The sequence below is a fragment of the Lepidochelys kempii genome, chromosome 5 (assembly GCF_965140265.1).
Source record: "Lepidochelys kempii isolate rLepKem1 chromosome 5, rLepKem1.hap2, whole genome shotgun sequence".
In the NCBI taxonomy this organism is placed as follows: Eukaryota; Metazoa; Chordata; order Testudines; family Cheloniidae; genus Lepidochelys; species Lepidochelys kempii.
In genome coordinates this window covers 35426509-35441472 of record NC_133260.1, presented here as the reverse complement: position 1 = coordinate 35441472, position 14964 = coordinate 35426509, and the positions used below count along the sequence as shown (strand labels likewise).

Below are 14964 nucleotides of genomic sequence, written 5' to 3'. Positions count from 1 at the left end.
CAGAACTTGTATGAGGTGAATTGAAAAATACTATTTCTTTTATCATTTTTACAGTGCAAATATTTGTAATAAAAATAATATAAAGTGAGCACGGTACACATTGTTCTGTAAAAAGAAAAGGAGTACTTGTGGCACCTTAGAGACTAACCAATTTATTTGAGCATTAGCTTTCGTGAGCTACAGCTCACTTCATCGGATGCATACTGTGGAAAGTGTAGAAGATCTTTTATACACACAAAGCATGAAAAAATACCTCCCCCCACCCCACTCTCCTGCTGGTAATAGCTTATCTAAAGTGATCACATTGTAAGGAGAGTGATCACTTTAGATAAGCAGGAGAGTGGGGTGGGGGGAGGTATTTTTTCATGCTTTGTGTGTATAAAAGATCTTCTACACTTTCCACAGTATGCATCCGATGAAGTGAGCTGTAGCTCACGAAAGCTTATGCTCAAATAAATTTATTAGTCTCTGAGGTGCCACAAGTACTCCTTTTCTTTTTGCGGATACAGACTAACATGGCTGTTACAACACAGAATACAGGTTTCAGAGTAATAGAAATCAATATATTTGAAAATGTAGAAAAACATCCAAAAATATTTAATTTCAACTGGTATTCCATTGTTTAACAGTGCGATTAATCGTGATCAATTTTTTTGAGTTCATCATGTGAGTTAACTGTAATTGATGGACAGCTGTAGCCTTTTGGTCCTTTGTAAAGCACAAGTATGTTCTTGAAATGCTTGAATTAAAAACTGCATATGTCTCAGGGTGCTCTAAATTAAAATCTGAAAGGGTATAGATAAATATAAAGCTTAGAATTGTGAAACTCACTTTTTTTGAGTTGATAAATTGTTAAAGGTAAAAGGGATCATTATGATCGTTTTAGTTTTTTAGTGTACATAAGAGTCCCGCATAAAACTTTACTTTTAGTTGCACCAGCACATTATTTTTTGATAGTGTAAAGATCTCCTCCAATCTTCATCTTTAAGATAAGTGTCAGAGCTGGGACTAGTGGCCAGGTTTTGCCATCTTCCAGTCCAGCACCTTACCACCTGGACCTTTCCTGCTGCTCTAGAAGCACACCTTTTGAGTATGGGACCACACCATGCTTAACTTTAAGCATGTGCATTTGTGGGAGGTTTTGTGTGTGGCGGGGGAGGAGTGGTAGGGTAGGGAGCCCCTTGATGAGAAGGACTTCTGGACACTGATAAAACATCATTTCTGGCAAACTTGTAAAGTAGCAGGTTTTTTCTGATCCACTTTCTAGTGATGTCAGCAGCCATCTTATAAGGGGGTGAACAACTTCCCACCAGATTGGTGTGTGTTTTTTTTTTTTAAACCGGCTTAGCAGGAGGAAGCACTAATGTTATAACCAAATTATGGTGTCTTGGCTTTTTTCTGGTTCTGTTAATTTCTCCTCAGATTGTGTATACCATTTACTAAAGTGGTTCCAGGGCCCTGCTCTGATTTCTCTTTACACTGATGTAGCCCCATTAACTTCAGTGGGTTTCTAGTTCTCAGCAGGATGAGATCAGAATCTCAGCCAGTGTCCACAATAAGATAACCTTTACTTGCTTTCACAAATAGTCACTTTTTGAAAGCCACTGCCACCAGCTGTTCAAGAACTGCTCATTGTAATATAAATCTTCCTCCTCCCCCCCCCCCCATATGCAACTTGTTGGCTGTGTGAGGAGAAACTTTTTGCTAAGAGCTTTCAAAACCCTGGACTAAACTCTGCTCTGTTTAGCTGGTGTAAATCGAAGTAACTCCTTTGATTTTTAATGTCTTTTAGTGGCACAGGGAACAGAATTTGAGCTGCCAGCACAAAGCAAAATGAGTACAGCTTTCATTGAATACAACCTTCATCTTTAATATTTAAGTCGCGTGTGTGTACACGTGTGTGTGTGTACACGTGTGTGTGTTATCCTAACTTAAATAAAAGGGGGTTTTAAACCTATAACTGGAGTGCCTTTGTGTGTTTGTATGTAATAACACCCTGTACTTCGCTCCCTCTTCCCCATGGGCCCTCTGTGCCCCATGCTCACATACTTTCACACAAAGGCCCCTAGTCAGTCACCATCCTTCCAGATAAAGATGGGATCTCTAAGGGTCTGATCCAGCACCAATTTGAGTCTATGGAAAGGTTCCCAACTGACTTCAATGGGCATTTGGACCAGACCCCTAAACAGCACTACTGGGCCTTTCTTTACTGGTTCCCAGAATCAGTCAAATTCTCAAGTACATGTCTGACTTCTAGCATAGAAGTAGTTCCATTTCTGAAGTTAGACGCTTGCTTAAGTACATTGCTGAAGTGGGGCCTGTTCAAGGAAATGCTGCATAGCATTTCCAGCCCAGGACAATCAGACAGCAAGACACACAGTCTGGGAATTGCAATAATGCTTTACTTGTATTATAGCAATTTGAAATACATTTTCTTTTACAGGGTGATACATTACTATTGTAGTAGTAATTGGCTTCTGAAATATTGGGGCTACAATTCACAGATGGTAAAATGTGAGGGAAGAGTCTGTTTTTGAAGGTTTTTTTTGTTCTTGTATTGCCACTTTTAGGTCTCTAATCGAGTGACCAGAGAGATTGAAGTGTTCTCCAACTGGTTTTTGAATGTTATAATTCTTGACATCTGATTTGTGTCAGTTTTATTCTTTTACGTAGAGACTGTCCCTCTGCCATGTCCAGTTGGAGAACACTTCAATCTCCCTGGTCACTCGATTACAGACCTAAAAGTGGCAATACTACAACAAAAAAACCCTTCAAAACCAGACTCCAACAAGAAACTGCTGAATTGGAATTAATTTGCAAACTGGACACCATTAAATTAGGCTTGAATAAAGACTGGAAGTGGATGGGTCATTACACAAAGTAAAACTATTTTCCCATGCAAAATTTTCCCCTACTATTACTCACACCTTCTTGTGAACTGTTGGAAATGGGCCATCCTGATTATCACTACAAAAGGTGGTTTTTTTGTTTTTTTTTCTCCTGCTGATAAAGCTCACCTTAACTGATCGCTCTCGTTATAGTGAGTATGGCAACACCCTTTTTTTCCATGGGGGGGTGTGTGTGTCTGTGTGTAATCTTCCTACGTTATTTTCCACTGCATGCATCTGATGAAGTGGGTTTTAGCCCACGAAAGCTTATGCTCAAATAAATTTAGTCTCTAAGGTGCCACAGGTGGTACTCGTTCTTTTTACTGATACAGACTAACACGGCTACCACTCAGAAACCTGTCAAAAATTTTGTCGTTCAGGTTCCAGTGTTGGCAAAGCCTAACTTAAATTTTGCTCTGATTCTGAGTGTAAAAATTGTCAGTCTTGTACACATGGTTGATCATCCATTGCCTTACATCTTGTAGCTATTTACATCTGTACAAAGTGGGTGTAAATCAGAGTGGCAGCATTTTACAGTTATTTTGCACAGGTCTAAACTACTAGACAAAGTGCAAAGCAGTAGAGAATCAAGCCCTACTTTTCTTAATCCTTAAAAGTGTGTTTTCAGAAATAGAACAATACTGTGTTTTGTTAATTAGCATCATTCAAACTATTTTCAGTCATTTTCTAAACAGCTTTTCCATATGTGCGTGGAAGGAAAAAACTTCCCATTATGTTAGTCGTGTTAGTGGGATGAGTCTCTTTTTGTTCATGAAAAAGAAAAGGAGTACTTGTGGCACCTTAGAGACTAACCAATTTATTTGAGCATAAGCTTTCGTAAGTGAGCTGTAGCTCACGAAAGCTTATGCTCAAATAAATTGGTTAGTCTCTAAGGTGCCACAAGTACTCTTTTTCTTTTTGCGAATACAGACTAACACAGCTGTTGCTCTGAAACCTGTCTTTTTGTTCATGGGATTTTTTTCAGTAGGTTGACGATTGAAATCCAACATTGCTGCTTCTTTCTCCCCAGTAACTGCGTAGATAGTGACATTGGATTAAATAGTTTTTTATATTTATAACAAAATCACTTTTTACCAATTTCCCACAAGAGACTGAAGTGCATGGAGAAAACACTGAAAACCTCTTGGCTTTATGAACACATGAGAGAATAATCTTTGTTCTACGACTACGATGCCAAAAATAAAAAAAATTCAGAAGCATGAAGCATTCTCCTCAATTATTTTTTATTAAAACTTAGCTTCCTAGAGGAAGCCTGTCTTTAACGATTCTGTTTAACTGAGGAATAGGAGGTTCCCATTTTACATAATTGGCCTTTAGTACATCTGGCACAAGTATTCAGATTTAGCCTTTTCAATTAAGTTTGTGACATCTGAAAACCGTGCTTCTGGCACAGCTGATAATTTCCATTCAGAAGAAGGCTAAGAATGAACAGAAAGTTTTTACTTAAAATTAAATGTCTCTTGGGAAGTGGCTACTCATCAAGTTGAGTATGAAGTAGTGTGGGAAAGGTGGAGTTTTTTGTTTTTCTCTGAGAAAAAAAGACTCCAGTTTCCAGTTTTTCTATGGAAACCATCTCCATTACAACTGAATATATAAGGCAGAGAATGAGAACAAACTATCCTGTTTACCTGAAAGCTGTTTAAAATTATGTTGGCTCAGCCTTTGTAATTTATACTTCAGAGTGATTCCCAGAAAATCTTTGCTGCTTCCTGCAGCTTAACAATTGTACAAGGTTTAAAACATGAAATTACACAAATGTTGATGTAGTTGAGACTTATGACAACTGTTGATGATTTTTTCTCTAAGGAGACATAGGTGTGTTTCTCTATTTAACTTGTCTTTATCTCTGTTTTTCAGATAATCGTAGGAGAAGCCCTGTCTGTCTATTATAATCATTTGCACTCGAATTCATTTGTCGGAAATAACTACATAGCCACTATTTACAAAGCCATTGGGACCTTCATTTTTGGTGCAGCAGCGAGCCAGTCCCTGACGGACATTGCCAAGTATTCCATAGGTAGACTACGTCCCCACTTCCTGGCTATATGCCAGCCGGATTGGGCACGAGTTAACTGCAGTTTAGGTTACATTGAAAACTTCCCATGTCAAGGAGACAAAGTAAAAGTTAATGAGGGAAGGTGAGTAACCTACTGTACTTTGGTCTTGATGTTACCTTGTATTGTAAATCCCTGGAGACAATGAGGGTTTGATGGGTTGATTTCTCCTATTACATGCTCCATGAGTCCATTGGAATGGATTTAGTGATCTAATAGACATACAGTGAACCTCCAAGGCACATGCTCGGGCACTAGACTATCTTCCTTTTATCTCTCCTCCTCTTCCCCTAAACCCAGGGGTGAAAGTAAGAGGGTACGGGCTGGTACGAGGTACTGGTAAAAGGTAGCTGCTAGGACCGGCCCGTACCGCTGACTTTAAAGCGCTGCTGCACCAGCACTTTAACTTCGCTGCCCCTTTTGCGCCCCTGCTGGGTCCCTACCAGCAGGGTTGCCAATGGGGGGCCCAAAAGGGGCAGTGACGACCCAGCTGGGAGGTGCAAAAAGGGCAGCGATGTTAAAAAGCTGCTGTGGTAGCGCTTTAATATCGCTGCCCCTCCCCACCCCCCCGGCTGCTGACGGTGGGGGGGAGAAGGGGCAAAAGAAATAGCTGCCCCAGGGCCACGATTTAAAAGGGCCTGGGGCTCCGGCCACCTCTACCGCTACCGCGGCTGCGCTGGCCGGAGCCCCAGGCCCTTTTAAATCTCTACTGGAGCCACGGGTGGCACGGGATGCTGACCCCCAGCCTCACCCCTTCCGCCTGAGGCCTCGCCCCTTTCTGGGGGGGCCAGAGCGGTCCCGTACTGGTAAAATCTGCATTTTACTTTCACCCCTCCCTAAACCCATACATTTATATTTATAAGCTGTCATAAATATAAAGGGAAGGGTAAACCCCTTTGAAATCCCTCCTGGCCAGGGGAAAGCTCCTCTCACCTGTAAAGGGTTAAGAAGCTAAAGGTAACCTCGCTGGCACCTGACCAAAATGACCAATGAGGAGACAAGATACTTTCAAAAGCTGGGAGGAGGGAGAGAAACAAAGGCTCTGTGTCTGTCTGTATGCTGGGTCTTGGCCGGGGATAGACCAGGAATGGAGTCTTAGAACTTTTAGTAAGTAATCTAGCTAGGTATGTGTTAGATTATGATTTCTTCAAATGGCTGAGAAAAGAATTGTGCTGAATAGAATAACTATTTCTGTCTGTGTATGTTTTTGTAACTTAAGGTTTTGCCTAGAGGGGTTCTCTATGTTTTTGAATCTAATTACCCTGTAAGATATCTACCATCCTGATTTTACAGGGGGGATTTCTTTATTTCTATTTACTTCTATTTTTTAATTAAAAGTCTTCTTGTAAAAAACGGAATGCTTTTTCATTGCTCTCAGATCCAAGGGTTTGGGTCTGTGGTCACCTATGCAAATTGGTGAGGCTTTTTATCCAACATTTCCCAGGAAAGGGGGGGTGCAAGTGTTGGGAGGATTGTTCATTGTTCTTAAGATCCAAGGGTCTGGGTCTGTAGTCACCTAGGCAAATTGGTGAGGCTTTTTACCAAACCTTGTCCAGGAAGTGGGGTGCAAGGTTTTGGGAAGTATTTTGGGGGGGAAGGACGCGTCCAAACAGCTCTTCCCCAGTAACCAGTATTAGTTTGGTGGTGGTAGCGGCCAGTCCAAGGACAACGGGTGGAATATTTTGTACCTTGGGGAAGTTTTGACCTAAGCTGGTAAAGATAAGCTTAGGAGGTTTTTCATGCAGGTCCCCACATCTGTACCCTAGAGTTCAGAGTGGGGGAGGAACCTTGACATAAGCTATAGGAATAGGACTTCAGTTTGTACACGTCTGTCTTCAATTGTGTTTCCTTCATCAATTTTGGGTGACCAGAAATGTGCACCAGCCCTTTAAATTGGCAGTTTTGGGGCAGTCAAATAAGATCCGTTTGGAAAGGAAACTACTGTATATTCTTCCTGAGTGAATAACTAAGTCTGAAAGCTGCCTTCCCAAGCTTTTCGGGGAGGTGGACTTTGAGAAAGGGAGAGAAATTGATTCATATTTAAAATAGAAGAATAAGTTAATCAAAAACAGATGTATCTGTATAAAATATGCAACAGTCAAGAGTATAGTGTTGTGCATTTTGTCCATTATCAAGCCCAAATAACTCTTTTTAACAAACATTTAAACAGTGAAAAGGAGGTGAAAAGGGAAACAAATTAATAGAAACAGATGTGCTGTGACATGCTTCAAAAGTGACCCGTATTTGTTCCCCCTCCTCCCAGTGTCCTGTAATCTGACATCTGTCTGAGGAATGTCCTCAAAAATAGCAAATAATGTTAAGTGTTGAAATTTTAGACTTAGTTTGAAGTATTTTTCAGAATAAAAAATCCTGGTATTAAAATGGCTCAAACTCCCAGCAAGTCCTTCTTGTTCTATATACTTGGAATGATTGCAGTTAGGGAACTTTACCAACTGACTTCTTTTTTTAAAAAACAACAAAAAAACCCCAAAAACCTGGAAACTTTTTTTAATAGGGGAGAATTTCTTCACAGATTGAAGAATTTCTACATCTCTTTAGTTCCATCATTCCACTTCTGCATTAGCCAGCTTTCCCAAAATCTCAGTCCCCTTCAGAGCTCTTATAATACCCATATGGTCCCCTTACAACTGGGGAAAAGTGTAGTGACTTGAATACATTTGGGACTATGTTCTGTCTTTTGACACATGCACCACATCCATTAAAGTCCCTGGAAGCTGTACGTACATTAGATAATAGTACTTGATCCCTGACTTGGAAAATTGTTTTTGTCTATAATAAATTTTGTTTGTAATAGTATGAACAGCACTTCGTTAAATACATACTTCATAGATAAACCACAGCTTACTCTGTTGAGTGAGTTGTAGAGTAGATGACTTTTTTGCTTTATATTCAGGGCTGGTTTTTTTCTGATTGATTATATTGTGGCCAAAGACCATCTTCATTCAGTTTGCTTGAGCTCATTCGGGCCATAATTCTTGGACAGGCTTATCTCCTGTGAGATAACTTTGTTTAGTCCTAATACCCATTCTTAAATGATCACCCCAATATCTCCTTCCAGAAAGGTCGGTCAGTCTGTCTGCGTCCTCCATGACTGCGTACTTCAGGCAGGGAAAAGGCATCAAAATCCCATTTTCATGAAAATCTTTCTTTGAAACTCTTTATAAGGCTTTGGCTTCTTTTCCAGGAACACCTTTTAGACACCTTTTCCAAAGAACTCTGACTTACAGTAGAAGAAGCTTAAACAGCAGGAATAATTTAAAAGGAATTGCCTTTTTCTTTAATTTTCTGCCCAAGGGTACTTTTTGCGTGTGTGTGTATTTTGTACTTAACTTTGTTATAAAGGTCAATAAAACAGAGGACTAAGTGTCTTGAGGTTAAATGGGAGCAGAAGCAAGATTTTGGCAGTATGGTATCTTGTCCGCTTTGCTTTAGTTAAATACAAAACCAAAAAATTGCAACAGCCAAAAACTAAGTCTCTCAAGTTCATATCAAGCAAGGGAAGGGAAGTCATATGTATGTAATGTGTAGGCTCTGCAAGCTCACATTTCTCTAGACCAGTTTTCTCCTTCATATGACCTTCCTCAACTTGAACTATTTGTGTCTATAGTTGTAACATTTGACCATTGTTGCTCAAAATAAGATTTGTTACACGGGACACTTACTTTTGATATTCTGCATCTACACAGAAAAAAATAGATGGGTTGTATTTGAAACTTAGACTTAGAACTCTGGTGTCTTTCCAAGCAGAATGGGGTGGGGGGGAAGATGCACAGACTCTGCCTATTGAAGGAGAATGTACTAAGGGTTTAGTTGCATTCAGCACAGACCAGGGTCTAAATGAAGCTTTGGTATAACTCCCTTGACTACTTCAGTGGGATTTGCTCAGACAGTGACTGAACTAGCCTCTCCTTTGAGAAATTGCACAAATTGTCAGTCATGCACATAGGCATTTGTGAGGGCCAATAACCTAAAAATCAGATCCTAACAAGTCATTAAAGCATATGTCTATGCTACAGCAGCTCAGCTATGTGTGGGCTGCATGTGTGCCACTAACACCACAGTGAAGATGCTTCCATCCATGTGGTTAATCCACCTCTTGAGCAATGGTAGCTAGATTGACAGAAGAATTCTTCTGTCGTCGACCTACTCATGTCTACACAAGTGTAGACCAGGCCTAAGACTTTAGCAGGCAGACTGCAGTTACAAACTCCTGACTTGCACCCACATAGAATCATAGAATATCAGGGTTGGAAGGGACCTCAGGAGGTCATCTAGTCCAACCCCCTGCTCAAAGCAGGACCAATCCCCAACTAAATCATCCCAGCCAGGGCTTTGTCAAGCCTGACCTTAAAAATATCGAAGGAAGGAGATTCCACCACCTCCCTAGGTAACGCATTCCAGTGTTTCACCACCCTCCTAGTGAAAAAGTTCTTCCTAATATCCAACCTAAACCTCCCCAACTGCAACTTGAGACCATTACTCCTTGTCCTGTCATCTGCTACCACTGAGAACAGTCTAGAGCCATCCTCTTTGGAACCCCCTTTCAAGTAATTGAAAGCAGCTATCAAATCCTCCCTCATTTTTCTCTTCCGCAGACTAAACAATCCCAGTTCTCTCAGCCTCTCCTCATAAGTCATGTGTTGCAGTCCCCTAATAATTTTTGTTGCCCTCCACTGGACTCTTTCCAATTTTTCCACATCCTTCTTGTGGTGTGGGGCCCAAAACTGGACACAGTTCTCCAGATGAGGCCTCACCAATGTCGAATAGAGGGGAACGATTACGTCTCTTGATCTGCTGGCAATGCTCCTACTTATACATCCCAAAATGCCATTGGCCTTCTTGGTGATTAGACACACAAACATAGCCATTCAAATTAACAGTGGAAATTTGCTACTGTATGATCTAGCTAAGTGAGTGACTGAAATATGAAGTCTTGGGGCTGTCTGTGCTTGTGAAGTTTGTGGTTGTGGTGTGGGTGGAACCTGAAAGCCTTGGTGTGTGCAAAGGCCAGATACTTCAGACAGCTGAACTGAAAAATGTGTTTTCTTATGGAGCCGAAAATATACTCCAGCTATAAAATACACCTGACGTATATATTTAGTGAGACACTCATTCTAAGCATTTTCCATTTCAAAGTATTCATAACTAGCTTGTTGAAAGATAATGGAAAATAGAGAAGACTAAAAGTTTTTAATAGTGTAATCCATTCAATATTCCAAGTACTAAGTCTTAGTGACTGTCATAAACATACATAATATCAGAATCCAGTATATTTCTTTTGGACCTCTAGCTGTTTGAGGACATTAGATGTAGTATGTGGATGCAACTGATTGCATCTGCCTTGGTACCTCATACTATTGATCTAACAATGCTCATTAAGTGGAGTTTTAAAGAAAACTTCCTAAAGCTATGCTGTCCATAACTGCCATTATTTTATTCTATTTTTCAGACTTTTTTGCCATATTTTATTAGGCATAAGGGCCCAGTAGGGTTAGAAGTATTGTAAAATGTATAATTTCTCTTTGGGGGGAGAAGGGGAGAGAATAATCTCTGTAGACAAAAACCCATTTATCAAATAGTCTGAATGTCCTTTCACTGACTTTGGATTGTGCCTTTCCAGGACTGAAAAAAGATGTAACTGCATGTTGAAATCTTGTCCATACTTACAGGTTTAAAAGTCTTTAAAACCACATGGAGTCCCACATCTCCCTTTGGCTTAAACATCTGTTTGTTCTAAAACTCTACTTGAATGCAAACCTTTCCAGGAAGCTAATACAGTATACAAGTCTAATAATACAGATCTATCCAATGGAGTCTTTATTTACAAAGTATGTGTGTATTTTTAGCATATTTAAAACAATATTGTTTCTCTTGCATAGAAAACTTAGTTCTGTAGCTCTTCTACTTTAAAAAAAAAAGTAATCGTAGCTTTTTTTAGTGTTTTACAGTTCTGACATTCAATAAATAGAACTAATAAAACCAAAAGTTGTACTTCGTCCCCTTCTAGTTACAAAAACTTAAAAAAAAAAAAAAGCGTGTTTGACTGAAGCGTCTAATGTGCAAATTTTTCACAACATACACAAATTATACGTATTGTGCGTATGCACACCATTGTATTCATGCTTGTATGTGTCTAGATACTGTACTGACATAGGAATAAGGAAATAAGAGTGGAAGCTCTTAGCCACTATTTTTGGCATAAAATGTTGGTTTCACTAGAGTGAAAAAAGCATAATGGAGTGATCATTTATAGCTTACATTCTGCTCTGTGCAGCCTCAAAATCAGCAGCAAAATTCCCATTGAACTCCAGTTGGGTCAGGATTTTATCCATGGTGTCTTGACAGGTTCTGCGCAGCCCTGTATTGGATTCCCAGCTACTATTTCTTTTCCATATTTGATAGATTTAATGGTCTCAATCTTCAAGAATACATAAGGCCTTGTTCTCTGCTTTGGTTAAGGAGCACCCTGATGGGAGGGGTACGAGGTTGCTGTAAATCTCACGTTTGTGCTCCTCCCTCCCCCTCCTGATCTTGGGGCTGCCAGGTGCACTGCTGGTCCTTAGGTGCACGTTAGAGGCAGTAGTGTAAATTGGACTGCTTTAAATGTAGATGAAGTCCTGGTCAGAGAATCAGTTGTTGTGTGTGGGCTGGGATTGCCCCCTAGCCTCCTATTGATACTGGCAGAAAAGTGAGGGTTATCATAGGAACCTCTCTGCCACCAAAAAGACCCTCTTAGCCAGCAGAAGTACTCGTAGGGCTGGATTCTACTTGGAGTGTGGGCACCCTGCACCTGTGAATCTGCCACAAGGCTGTTATAGGACTGTGCGAATTTCACACTGCCTGCCTGTTTCTAAATGCATCCTGTCAAAGCTAGTGGGCCTGAAATACTATAACTTTATGTTATAAAGGACCCTCCTTGCCCCTCCTGCTGAGGAAGCAGTGCAAAGAGATAACGTAAGGAAAAATAAATACTGGTTTAGAAACTTGGCCAGTGCAAATATAAAAAGGTGAAAAGGATCTGGAGGATATGGTAACAAATGAGCAACTGCTGATCTTTTCCAAAAACATGTAAAGGTGGAGAGAATTGGCTGGCAGGGCATATTGCAGTAGAGGGCAGAGTGCTGCTGCTTGACAAGACATGACTGAGATTATTAAAAGGTGGGTAGGATCAGTACTCAGGTGACCACTAAGACACAGCTCAAGGAGTTCTTGAATGTAGCTTAATCCTATCCCATATAGTCCTCAAAAAATTAAGTGGCAGCCTAGTCAGTCCATCCATTTTATAGCAGGGATCCTTATATTGTGTGATTTAGAGGACAGGGATTTTGCCAAAAAAATCCTCCTGTTACTGTTGAATTATGCTCCAGAATCTAAACTGTCATTTAAAAAAAATACATCCTTTCTAGCCTTTATGGTATCTGAGGGAATATTCAAACAAACTGAACATAAACCCATGCAGCAATGTTGTCTGGAATCTGCAGCCAACCTAAAATGATCACTCTGGGAGGTGTGAGCCAGTCTATTCAGCTTTGTAAGGTGTTTTTAGCTCCTAAAATCAAAGATGACAACTTAATGTCAGCATGCTGCCATTCCACTCCTAATGACTTGAACAGAAATATCTGTCTAATGTGCTTACCCCAAAATGGCTTCAGATGCAGGGTAGCTTACCGAAAGATCCAGCTGCCAAAATCTCCAGCCTCCTCCTGACAACTTCTTCAGTGCTTTTGTGCTGTCAGTGCCAATACGAAATAGGACACTGGAAAGCTGGAGGCTGAGGGTCTTTGCATATGTTTACCAACAGTTGGTGAGATTTTTAAAAGTGCTTAAAAGAGTTAGGAGCACAAGACCCACTGTTCTCTTCTCCTCCCCCCCCCCCCCCCGACCAATGGAACTTGTGTTCTTAATACCTTAGGTGCTTATGAAAATATCCACCCTGCACGCTTGATATGACTTCTACCCTTTTGACTCACTGCATTCCTTTGTTTGCAGGAACTTACTTCAGAACCCTCTAAAGACAGATTTTTGATATTTCAGAAAGCTACATGCAACAGACTCTGGTAAAGCTGTGTGAGGATGAAAGGCAGTGTAGGAATGGTACATCATAGTCCTGCCGTGACTGTAGGGGACCAGACTAGATGACTCTCAAGGTCCTTCCAGTCCTGATTTCTTTATTAATAAATGGTGACTTTACAGTGTACTTGATGATAAAAGCCAACTCTTAATCAGATTGAAATATTCCTGGGGGGGGGGAAGAGAGGACTTTTTTTTTCTCCGTGGCCACTCTGACTTGTTTTTGGGGGTGGGGATGGGGTGTGTGTGTGTGTGTGTATGTGTTTTTGTTTTTTTTTAAACTGAATTATTGTAGAAATGAAGAACTGGAAGGAACCTTGAGAAGTCGTACAGTCAGTCTCCCTTTCCTTCCCTTCGCTCTCCCCCTCCCTGCTCCTTGATATTGAGGCAGGACCAGGGATACCTAAATCATCCCTGACCGGTGTTTTGTCTAATCAGTTCTTAATCTCTCATGATGTGGGTTCCACAACCTCCCTTGGTAACTTATCCTGCTGCGAACTATCATTATAGTTAGCTGTATCTCCTCCAGCCCCCAAATATCTAACCTAAATCTCTTACTGAAGATTAAGTCCATTGCATCTTGTCCTACCTTCAGTGGACATGGAGAACAAATGATCACTGTCCACTTTATAACAGCCCTTTACTCAGTCATCTTTTCTCAAGGCTAAATATGCCCATTTTTTTAACCTTTCCTCATAGGTCAGGTTTTCTATCTTTAATAATTTTTGGTGCTCTCCTCTGGACTTTCTACAGCTTGCCCACATCTTTCTTTAGGGTGGTACCCAAAACTCTGTGATCTCACCAGTGATGAGTAGAGAGGCCCAATTACCTCCTGTGTCTTACATATGACACTGCTGTTATTACATCCCAGAATATTAGCCTTTTCACAGCTGTACCACATTGTTGGCTCATGTTCAATTTGTGATCTACTGCAACACCCAGATCCATTTCTGTAATACTAGTGCCTAGTCAGTTATTCCCCATTTTGTGTTTGTGTTTAAAATTTTTTTTCCTTCCCAAGTGTAGTTTTTGTAGCCATTTTAATTTTAAAAAAAGCCTTGTTGCTACTTGAACTTTCTCATCTCAACACTTACTAGAAAACTATATATAAAAATGTGCAACTAATTTTAAACCAACTTCATTTTAGCAAAAGAAAGGAAAGTAGATACCTCTGAGTAAAATAAGGAAAAGCTTCAAAGCAAACTGCAGTCATTTTCCTAAAGATAGAAAAGCCACCTTTTTGTAAACTAATCTAGAGAGAGAGAATTTGTCTTTTGGGTGGTGGTTCTGTATATAACAATATTATAATTGTAGTTTGCTTGATATAGAGACTCTTTGTTTGTTTTTAAGATGATGTTTTTTGCTTACTTTCGACTATCCTAGTTAAAGATAAATCATTAGAACCGAAAGAAACCCTCAGTTAAGGGGTGAATTCAGCTTGTGACAAACACTGGTCCTTTTTAACAAACACTGTGTCTACATGGATGAGCATGGATGGAGGCAGATTGATGCTTGGTAATGGATCATAGATTTTTTTGCAATGGGGTGGGATGAGTATGTAAAGAAGCAATATTATGCAAATTGACTGCATCTCTGTTGGGGGAATCTATTGCAGGATACCACATTTCATGTACAGAGGTAACCTTTAAGATCCTATTTGCAGATTGTCAGTCTTTATTCATAAACACTATAGCTAATCCAATCAAATGGTGCAGTTTTAGTGTTAATACTTGGTTCTTACAGAGCACTTTTCTTCAGTAGATCTCAGAGGGCTTTCTATAAATGGTTAGCATCACTGTCTCTGTTTTACAGATGGGAAAACTGAGGCGCAGAGAGGTGAATGACTTGTCCAAAGTCTCAATGTGTTGCTTTTCAGGTAGGCAAGAGTAGCTGTTGCAATATGTGGTAGG

At 40.2% G+C, this 14964-nt stretch overlaps 1 protein-coding gene across 6 annotated transcripts in view; it reads left to right on the top strand.

Annotated features, from left to right (window-relative positions):
* The window catches only part of PLPP1 (phospholipid phosphatase 1), a 141513-nt gene that overhangs the window by 57281 nt on the left and 69268 nt on the right, over positions 1 to 14964 (top strand). For all 6 annotated transcript variants that reach the window (XM_073343943.1, XM_073343948.1, XM_073343947.1 and 3 more), the window contains one exon: positions 4767 to 5047. In XM_073343943.1, coding sequence (XP_073200044.1) covers positions 4767 to 5047 — 281 coding nt within the window. The remainder of the gene's footprint in view (positions 1 to 4766; positions 5048 to 14964) is intronic.